General features: G+C 33.9%; 1 protein-coding gene across 1 annotated transcript in view; it reads right to left on the minus strand.

The window, feature by feature from the left end:
• Positions 1-11,641, minus strand: part of LRP1B (LDL receptor related protein 1B) — a 1,933,320-nt gene that overhangs the window by 194,339 nt on the left and 1,727,340 nt on the right. The window contains exon 66 of the mRNA XM_024122386.1: positions 10,522-10,641. Within this exon, the coding sequence (XP_023978154.1) occupies positions 10,522-10,641 (120 nt within the window). The remainder of the gene's footprint in view (positions 1-10,521; positions 10,642-11,641) is intronic.

Consider the following 11,641-nt stretch of genomic DNA (forward strand, 5'->3'; position numbering starts at 1 on the left):
AGATCCTCTGTATTACTTACACTTCATTTAGATTGGTAGAGACTTTTGAATAAGAATATAATGAAGATACCATTTTTAAAAGCACTGTTGCAGTTCCTTAAATGACTTGCATTATGCATAGAGTTAGACTCTGAGGAATGTCACCATTTCCTGAAAATACTGTTTGTACGTACCTACAGCAATTTCATGTATTTATAAAAGTTTCAGGAAGGAGGAAATGCATGATCTAAAAAATAAATCTATATTCACCTTCATTCATTCTGTTAATCAAGTGCAGGACAACATTTTCAAACGTGTGATCTGCATGACATGGATGGCAAGCTGTAGATCACGTACCAGATGGCTCTAACAGTGAAAAAGCAGGGTGTTACATAGTATTGACTGGCTGCTGAGAAGGTTATCCCCTGTTCAGTTCTCTTTCATTTATTCTAGTTGCTTCATTATGAAAAGTTTGGTCATGGGAAAATAGGCTTTGCTCAACACTCACTAATCTCCCTTTTTAACAAAGAGAGAATTGGATTTTGTTAGGCTAGTGTCAAACTAGAATTGTGTCAAGCTAGAATTTAATGACATTGTTTTGCTTTCCAATTGACTATAGACAAGGCATCCCTTTATTGTCACTCCTACGCCCACTCACTATTATTGACAATGTTATTTAAAAAAATTCTATTTAAGTATGCATTTTTTTCTGATGACATTTATCCATTCCTATTTGTCTAGGATCATTTGTATCTGCATCTTAATTCCTTGCCTTACTGCAAATTTAAGCCAGGTCAAGGAAGCTCTACTGAGTAATGGTTAAGTGCATGGGGCTGAAGACATCTCCTGTGGAACCAAATTCTGCTTACTCATTTTCTAGCTTGGTAATCCTGGGAAAATTACTTACACTCTCTGAGCCTTATATCCTTATTTATAAAATAGGAATAATGATAGTTATACTCGCTCACATAACTTCCTCTCTCGTAGGATTGTTGTGAGGATTAAATGATATAATCCACACATAATCCACACATAAAGTTTAGCACAATGCCTAGCATGATGAGCTTTCAAAACTATCCTTATTATTAGACTTTGAATTCCCTGAGTATATATAATGGCTTACTTAACATTTTCAGTAGATGTTTATTAATTTTTAAAATAAATGAATGTTATAAAGATACAAAAATCAAGCTTAGGGCTTCCCTGGTGGCGCAGTGGTTGAGAGTCCGCCTGCCGATGCAGGGGATACGGGTTCGTGCTCCGGTCCGGGAGGATCCCGCATGCCGCGGAGCGGCTGGGCCCGTGAGCCATGGCTGCTGAGCCTGCGCGTCGGGAGCCTGTGCTCTGCAACGGGAGAGGCCACAACAGTGAGAGGCCCGCGTACCGCAAAAAAAAAAAAAAAAAAAAAAAAAAAAATCAAGCTTAGTTCTACAAGTAAAATATTAAAAAGGAAACAAGTAATACAATCTGGGCCCAAAGTATGTCGTAGGATGAACTGATTGCATCCAGAGATTTTAAAAGTCCTGGTGCTTTCCTCTGCAAAGAATAGGGGTGCTGATATGAGAGCCCCTTGAAATTCAGCCTTGTGCATAATTTTCAAATTCCCTATTGGTAATACCAATATCCATTGGTAATATCTCTTGGTAATACCAGGCTTTTAAATTACATGTTCCCAATAATAATTTTAAGAAATATTAATGAATCTGATCTGCAATTACCTCTATTTGGATATTATGAAATGGACATGGTAAATCCAGACAGAAAAAAAAATTTTGTTCATATTTTAAGTGATTGATTCTCAATTATCTTCCCTCTGACTCAGTAAAATGTTCTTTATTTAAAAAGAACTGGCTGAATTTTCAGGGTACTGAGTTCATAAAATGATTTATGATTACTAGAGGTAGTTTCCTATACCTCTGTGATTCCCTGATAGTTACCCAGTGAGATTTTTACTGCTCATTGCCTCTTTATACCAAGAATCTTGTGGTTTTAAACATTAAAAGACCAAACTGAAGATCTGAGAATCCAAAAGATTCTCTTCTTGAAGCAGTAATTATCATCGGACTGGGGATACGCTCATTCCAAGAACTCTAAGTTCATCCAAAGCACTTCTAGGATAGGAATCCATAAAGTAACATAACACCTCACCATCTATGAATAGCTTCTAGAAACAGATAGAAATATCCCTATGAGGCATCTAGCTTACTGATACACAGATATAATTGTTAAGAGACATAGCTGTATGATCTTTTATAGAAAAACATGATTAATTGGAATTAAGTAATATATTGAATTTTCTGAGTACATTTTGTTTTTAGGATTCAGAAGTTAATTACAAAGGAGACTAAAATATAAACAGATTCCATATTTGATTTTTTAATGTAATATAAGAATATTCAAAATGTGGATCTATAGCTATATACGCTATTAAGTAATATGACATTTTTGCCAGTACTGTTTACTTGGTGATAGAAAACAATTAGATTAAACTTTAGAAATGTCTTCAACAAGTTGAAACAGGTTAGATGTTACTCTTTCAATAGCTTAATTAATTAAAGCTGTATGGCAGTTTATAAAAAGTAAGTTCCTAGCATTGTGATATGGATTTTTTTATTGAGTCAGCCACTCAATATTTAATACTCAGTATTTAACACTAATTGTCAATACACTCAATTCCTGAATGGTTGATTTTAATGAACTAAAACAAAATACCATACATTTACTTTAACATTAATATTTGATATTACTATTTACAGAAAAATGGTTACTATAATATTATTGCAGGTATACCCATATTCTGTAACTTTTTATTAGTTTGAGGTTAAATATAAATATATGAACTTACATTAGAAATCTGATTGCTTGAGTAAGGTAATACAATTCATGTAACCCAAATACCATTAATCAAAAATACTATTTGAAAACATATTAGATTTACTTGAACTTTAATAAATAGTATCAGTTTATATTCTGCTTTTTTTCAAATATTAGTCAAAACCCAGTAACTGTATCAAAAGGGAAATATTTATATACTGGAGGTTTGTCTCTTTCTTAGAACATAGAATTTTGAAGGGAAGTGTTGTACTCATGTGGATAATAAGATCCATAGGAATGAGAAATCTCTGGTCACAGGGTAGATCCACTCTCTATTTTATCTCTCTAGCCCTTAAATAATATTTTTCATGTCAATTCTTCTTTGGGTCAAAGGAAACTCATCATGAAGAATTTCTGTTCATATTCCTTTAAGAATACCTCTCAAGAATTTTGGATTTGAAAAATAATAATATTAATTAGAAGGTTAAGATTTCAAATGGAAATAAAAATAAGTAGTAATTTACTCTGGCATCCATAACTCAGCAAGAGGTAACAGAGTTCATTGTTTCACACTAAACCCTATGTCACCTCTCTTTCCACTCCCATTATTTCCCACATGAACTCTGAACAGGAACCATATATGAACAGTGGCCTGATGACATAAAAAATCTAGCCCAGAGGCTTTGCAGCCCAGGCATTGAATCTAACACTGATTGGAGAATAAGTATGGTTATCAGAAACATCATCTATACCACATCTGTCCCCTACATACACATCACAAAGCTAATAAATGTTACAGTCACAACTCTACAATAGGTCATTTTTTACACATTACTACATTTTGTCCTGAAATGTTAATGGCTGAAAATGGATAGTCTTTTTGTAAACAAAGTCTGATACCACTGGGATCCTCAAACTGATCTTAACATATAAGCACAAATCTAAGTTTTCTTAAAGGAATAAACAAAAGTACCTTCTACACAGAGGTGCATTATCAGGTGTTGCTGTTGAGAAGAGGCAATACAATCTTTCATTTTACCTACTTTCGTTTATTACTATACAGTATAATCCTATACACATGGTACTAAACAACATTAAATAACACCTGAAAATATAAATGATAGAATATCCTGTAAGGAAATTGCCAGCCCAAAAGATATGTGAACAGAATCTTATAAACTAAAAGAAACACACATATTTTTGTTCTAAAAGTCGGTAAAAGCAGGCAAATTTTTAAAGTTCTACATTTCATACTTTTTTAAATACAGCATCTAATACGTAGGCTTCCTATGTACTGCTATAAATCTGCAACTAGGGTTTGTGTGTATGTATGTGTGTTATTTTATTTTATGAGAATCAAATATACTTGGCCAAGGATGAGGGGAGCAGTATAACAAGGATGAAGTTTTTCAAACAAAAATATCACAGAAATGTTAAATTTGTGACTCGATTTCTTAAAAACAAACAAACAAACAAAAAACACAACCACACCAACCCAGTTCTTATTAAAACATATATGTAGTTCCCCTCCTTTACAAACTCAACTATAAGCCTCACGAGCAAAAAGTTATTTTATTCTCCTGGCTTTTATTTCAGATCAATCCAGAGTCTGGAATATTTGGCAGGCTTCCTGACTCATTGTGTGGGCTTTTTTCTAGTTTTGTACAATAAAAATTAAATCTTACAGTTTCCTCTCATTATTGAGAGAAAAAATAAAACATTACCAAATAATTGCACATCCTTTTGGTAGAGAGATGATCAATGCATAAAAATTACTGAAGATAATTTATAAAAAGACCAAATGTGTTCCACTTAGACTATTTAATGATTCATTCACATGTAGTTCATTCATTTATTTGTATAAAAGCTAGAAGACAATTTCCTGGTCCTATTCCTACAGAGAGGCTCTTCTTCAAGGGCTCTATTGGAGCCAAAGTTTTTATCTTGGGGCCATGCCAAGCTTCTAGGAGAAACATCTAGTGTCGAGTGTATAACACAGTCAACAAAACTCACGAATGACTGATCCTATGATGTTAAGAGCGGGTGGTAGCTAGGTAGGTAAGCATGAGGCAGTCTCCCTTGCTCCTGACATGACCTGGAGATTTGCAAGATCATGTGTCTCCATGAAGATCTTGGCTCAAGAGGTTTCGTGTATCAGCAGAAACTTAAGATCAGGTTGCAGCTCACCAAGAATAGAATCATGGAGACAAACAGCTGAGCCTACACTCAAGCAAAGAGCAGTGATGCCAGCACTCCACAGCACAGGTTAGTTACTACAGATGAGACCAATCAGGTAGCAGAGACCAAAAGGGGTCCAAAGAATGTGCGGATTAGAGGCCCTTTCTCCTCCCCACCTGCTAGCATAAACATATATAATCACACTCTTCAAAATAACTAAGAGATATTGTGATGCCACATGTTAGAAAATTTTAAATCAGTCTCCCAGCAGCCTCCCTCAACAATAACCCCCCTCACCTCACCCCTCCCAAAAAAGTCACAGCCACAGAGCAGGGTAAAGGCACTTGAGGATGTTCAGATCATTTGTTACAAATCAAAATACATAAATCTGTAACCTACATTTAAATTCAGGAAACACTAATTAAAAACAGTAACAGATGTTTTAACAAAATATACGTAAGTGTGCACTGTTTTCCAAGGTACAGAATTTAGTATATCATCCTTTCCTGCAAATATGAACACAGACCTTCCCCCCCAGATTATCTTGAAATCATAGAACTAACATTTACTAAATGCTAGTCTAAGTGGAAATTACTTTTGAAAATAACTAAATTCACAAGTAACTAATTCAAATATCATGAATTATTTTACTATAGTTCATCATTAGTATCAGAGCTTCCCTCTTCAGGCTCATTCCAAGCCCTCCATCCTAAGTATAACATTTAGCCTAATATTGCCTGTAGGGTTAACAGATTCCTGCCTCTAGATGTTGTCGCATCTGCTTTTAACAAACTTTCATCTAAGGTAACAATTAAAGCAACTGAGCAGAGAACTGAGACTTCGTGGTGTCTATAGCACAGATTGAATAAAACATTTTGTACCTTATTTGCCAACAAATGTGTAATAATTGAGACATGTAGAAATTATCTTTAGTATGGAAATATGTTATCACGTGAATACACTGTACTACTAGAAAATCTTACGCCTCAAATTAATATAGAAAATATAATACCATTTATGTAAACTTTTAAAATACTCTAAACTATTAGGTACATATTAATAAATGCATACTAATACAGTAAAATTAAAAATATATATATGTGTGAATGATATGTAGCCACTTCAGGACAAGGGGAGGAAGGTAAGGGGAAAAAATAGAGGTGGGCTTTAGTTGTTATTGTAGGGATTTAAATGTTTTAAGAGATATCTTAGACCAAATGTTAAAGTCTATTAAAAATGGTACAGGTATATAAATGTGTAACTTTCTGTGCGAGTCTTTGTGTTTGAAATATCTTATAGTTTAATATGTATTACACTTGCTTTAACTTAAAAAATATATTTTTTTCTTATATTCTCATAGCTTGAGTAACCCAATTCAAATTTCCTCATCAGACATTTAAGGGAAAATAAAAGCAAGCATTGACGGGTTCTGTCTTTTGGTTTGAGTGTGTTCAGTGTCATGCTTGAAATCCAGGCTGTGGAAAGTACAAAGCTACTGTAGGAAGCTCAAGTTCCTTTCACAAGCCCCAGCTAGGGTGATTATAGTGACTGCATTAAGTAAAAATAATTAGCCAAGCAGCAGGTTGGTTATAAATCAAGACTGTTCAAAAGCAGCAAATGACTCTGAACCAGTGTGAAAGCAAGACTCTCTTTGATGACACAGAAATGATGTAGGAGAAGAAAGCAGGAAATGAGACCACAGGGAGGAGCGATGTGGCAGCACAAACAGCTGATTCTAGAGAGCCGAGTGGCAAGTTCATAGTTGACCAGGAAAGCCCCGGCATAAAACTGATGAAAAGAATGTTTCATAGGGATCTAGGGCACTGAGAATCTAAACTATAAACCAGGGAGAGAGAACATAATGGAAAGACATATTCTGATATCATCTTATGAGAGTCAAATTGTAGAAAAGTTTCAACTCTGTTACAAAGAATTATGAATCTAGTACAGATCCATCAAACCCCTAAATGCTCATTTCATTCTTAAAATAGAAAATGGCAGGCAGAAGGTGAAGAAAGTTTGAAACTGAGATTCTTAATGAAAAGCCCAGAGCTGCCACTGTTGGAGTAGTCTACTGATTGTGGTCAGGCATTCAAATGTGGCGCTGGCCCAATATTGTAATAAATAGTGTAACAGCCTTCCAAGAGTAGTTAACATCAATAGTCTAGTAGAAGTGTGTATATCTACGTTTTAAGAAGCTTTCTTTTATTTGGGCATAGAGTGAGGAAAGAATAAACAACCTCAGGCAAAAAGAAATAATTCTATAATAACTATTAACAACTCATAAAACAAAGTTAAAACTACAATCTTCCTTGGTATCCACAGGGGATTGGTTCCAGGATCCCTACGGATACCAAAATCCATGGATGCTCAAGTCCCTTAGACATAATAGCTTAGTACAGTCGGCCTTCCACATCTGCTGATGTGGGACCTGTGGATAAGACAGGGCCACTGTATCTTGCTACAACTGTGAAGGTAGCATAGATTTAAATCTATATTTATACAAAAATAGAATTAAAAGGTGTTTAAAAATATTTTTCAGTTTAAATCCAAACGTGCCAAATGTAGCTTTCATGGACTCAAATACAACCATCTCAAAATCTAGCCGTAATAAGATGGGAAACTATGCAGTTAATTTAATTTTTAAATTCAAAGTCTCACCACGACTAGATTACTGGACAAAGACTCCTAAACTATATTTAATCTACATCTATTCAAAGTGATTTCAAAGCCTCCTTATGCTAACCTGGAAATGATTACCATACAATTTTTTACAAATATTGAGCATTAGCTGTTAAATTTGCAAGTACTCATAAGATCTCAAAAGTTACACCGGGCTGACTGCAATAAACATGTGATATTTTAGTAAATATAAAAATCAAATAATTTTTAAAATATTTGCACATTACTGGTTATTTAGTTCCCTATACTACATGTGTACTTGGTTTGTGTTAAGTTACTGTGCTCTGTTTTGTTAGGCTTTTCTATAGTGACTGTCTCTTTCTCCCTCTCCCTTGCATGTGTGCTTCTACATTAGTTTTATTTACACAATTAAAAGCAAAACAAACCAAATTGTTTAATTTAGGTCAAGGTAAAACAAACTATAATCCTGGAACTTGAGAACTGACAGAAAACAATTAGATATAAAACTATAGATAAATACAAATATTGGTGCTGAAAAATAAGATGTAAGGGCTAGGTGAACTCCAAGAGTGAAAAAGAATCTCCCCCTAAACTGAGCACTGGGCTAAGAAAGTACAGAAGGCAACTGAAATAAAAATGGGTTGCAAATGGAGGTTTTGCAACAACGAATGGGCCAGTTTCTCAACAGCATTTAATGCAAGTCTACACTACAAACTGCTAGGCCACTTGACATGTGAAATAGTGAAACACATCCCTTCTTCTAGACAAGGCCCATTCTCACCCACAGAGAAACATGAAACTCATTATTCAAATAATTAGGCCTTGGCTTGATAGGGTTAATCTTTAAGGAGTGTTATGTTTCTTTCCCACTCAATAAAGCATCAAACAAGGAACTATCCCACAAGGGTGTTAACAGAATTAGCAAAAATACATGGCATTTCTATATGTATTGAAGACAGAAGAAAGGGGAAAGAGGTGGTTTTTTAGCTCCTTCAAAAATAAGGGTTGACAAATGCCATGCTAAAATATGATGTAGAAGAAGTTTCTTTAAATTAAATTAGCACCTGTCCATGGTAACATTTTCGAGTGGGTTTAAGATAAATTAAATGGTAACCCTTATTCATCCTTTCCCCCATTTTCTGTATGTATGTATATATTTGTATACTGGTCTGAAACTTAAAGCAATCATTGTGGCTAGGAGAAGTCTACATAACTTTATAACAGAAACTATTTAAATCTTTTCTTTTTATATAGAAAAAACGATGTGGATTCATGCTATGGTCATAGAGCAGAGGTTTTGGTGTCAAATAACCCTGGATTCAAGTTCCAGTTCCACCACTTGTTAGCTGTAGGATTTGGGGTAAGTTACTCCTTGGATCTCATTTTCCTCAACCATAAAATAGGGATAATAAGGAGATTAAATGAAGTAATCGCTATAAAGCCTTTAACGCATTTCTTCGGCCATACGGTAAACAGCACATAAATACTAGGCATTATTCTTATTATGATGATTAATAATTATCAGTTTGAACAATGTAACATACCAAAACAGTTAAATCACATCCAAGTGAGGAGGAAGAAGAGTAAAATAGAGAAAAAAAACATTGCATCCAAGAAATTTTTCAGATAGCTAATATAAGTCATTATTCCATGTTGCTTTGGTAAACAAAAATACAAAAGACAAGAGAGCAAAATAGCCAGTAATATAAACTCGTCTGCAAAAGTCCTTGATAAGTGTTATGGACAAACTGGTGATGGATGTGGTTTGATGCTTTGTGAATTGATTATGAAGGTCAATTCCACAAAGTGAGAAATAGTGGTTTTATGATACTATAAAGTGATAAGCCATACTGATTGCATGTCCTGAAGACACAGTTATATGGAGACAGTATTAGAAAAATAACTCTTAATGACATATTGTTGCCTGTGATTAGACATATAGCTCATGAATATTGTTCAGTATAATGGAATTTCAAAGAACCTAAATGATTTTCAAAGAACCTAAATGATTTTCATCATTTTGATTTCTCCCAGAAGAGTTAATTAACAGTAGGGTGGAATCTAGCAAATGCATTTAACACATTTTTTTCTAAGAAGCCTGAAGTTTCTGTCTTTAGTTTGGGCAAACTCTGTCTTTTCTAATCAATTACTAGATTAAATGCTTTTTTGCTTCCCCAACAATGCCAAGTTTGGTGCAGTCACCTAAAAAATAGCCTCAATTAATGTTTCATAAATGTTGATAAAAATGAGTTACACATGACAACTGTTACTTTATTTCTGTTTCACTGTTGACATATTCAGGATAGAATCAAATGCATTAAACAAAATGAATACATATGTTCTTCATTTCTGCAATGTTAAGTAATAATAACTGTAAATAAAATAATTGATCTTAAGTGAAAATATTAATGTTTCAGAAACATGCTAACTTAAATGATTGCTGTCATCTACTAAAACAGAACAGATGCCTTTATTATCTTTTTTCTTTTTCCCCACCATGTTTAAGAATGAACAATATATCATTGGATAAATGAACAATCATATGTATTTAAGGAGAAAAATGAAGCCTAGAACAATATGAAAATAATGTTTTATTGTTTCTATTCATTAAATGCTAATAGTATGTGCATACGCTAACATAAGAAGACAGTTTTATCTTACCTTTCAGATCTGTCTTTTTAGAAAGTTTTGACTTATGCTAAAGCAATACTTAACCCTTCTGCCTTACCCCTCCATGCTTTTTATAAAATAGCTAACCTGAGGTTATTGACTCTGGGAGCACAGAGAAAAACTTTTGCATGTTAGACTCTAGTTGTATCAGAATTGTGTTCAAATTCATTTCACTATGGCCATCTCAGATGATGATACAAATGCAAGAGGTAGGATCCACTGTCACAAAACACTCACCGCAGTTGGCCTCATCTGATGCGTCTGCACAGTCTGGATCCTCATCGCAAACCCACAGCTTGGAAATGCAATGTTTGGTAGTTTTACACTGGAAATAGTCTGGAGAGCAGCTGTTTTCGGCTTAAGAGGAAAGCATCTATTATTAAAATGTAGCTTTGGAAAAGAATAGACATTCTAATTAAAAAACAAATAAATTTTTAAGTTAATCAATTGGAAATGTATCACCTTTTAATTAATAAGACCCTGAAGGTGATAAGTTTTAACTTTTAATTATCTATAGTGTATTCCTATTACCCATTCCAGTATAAATAAATAAAACATATTGCTGCAAATGATGCATTTGATAAAAATCAGAGTTTTCAAAACCACCCCACCTTGATTAGATATCTTGAAACTAATTTAAAAATAAAGAATTCAGGGTCTTTCAAAATATTTTTTTTCAGATAAATAAATTTAAGAATTTATACATAGGCATTTTTGTAAATAGAAAAAGACTAAAATCAGAAGATATTAGTGAATGAGAAAAAGAAAGGCATAGAATTTATCAAAACCTCTAGTTGTGTTCAGATTTTGAGGGAAGAGGTGAACATCCGACTCAAACTATAAACTGCTTCACAAATCTTAGTCAGTTTAATGAATCAGCTTCTAGAATGGCTAACCATAAAGAACTGGTACTGACTTTATTCTGAATGTACCATCTTAATCAAATTGCTGGATGACTGTACATTATTTACTAATAAAAGTTTTAGAGGAATAAAATAAAACTTCAGCAATACAGAAATGTTGACAGCAGTTCTGTTGAAAGCTTGAACTTGAAGGTGCTCTTTGGTTCAGATCCTGTGTGTGTATGTACGTGTATGTGTGTATGTGTGTATGTGCCTGCCTGCCTACGTGCATGTATGTATATGATGTAAACTGTTCTGCCTCCCATTTTATGTATATTTATTTTTCATGGGAGATTGAAATAAGATGTGAACAGAATTAAAATTATTTTACAATTGTCTTTTGAAGTAGCTTGTTAAGATACATTAGAAGGAGTATTACTTACAGGTTTTTTTTGTTTGTTTGTTTGTTTTTGCGGTACGCGGGCCTCTCACTGTTGTGGCCTCTCCCGTTGCGG

The sequence above is a fragment of the Physeter macrocephalus genome, chromosome 2 (genome assembly GCF_002837175.3).
Source record: "Physeter macrocephalus isolate SW-GA chromosome 2, ASM283717v5, whole genome shotgun sequence".
Classification (NCBI taxonomy): domain Eukaryota; kingdom Metazoa; phylum Chordata; class Mammalia; order Artiodactyla; family Physeteridae; genus Physeter; species Physeter macrocephalus.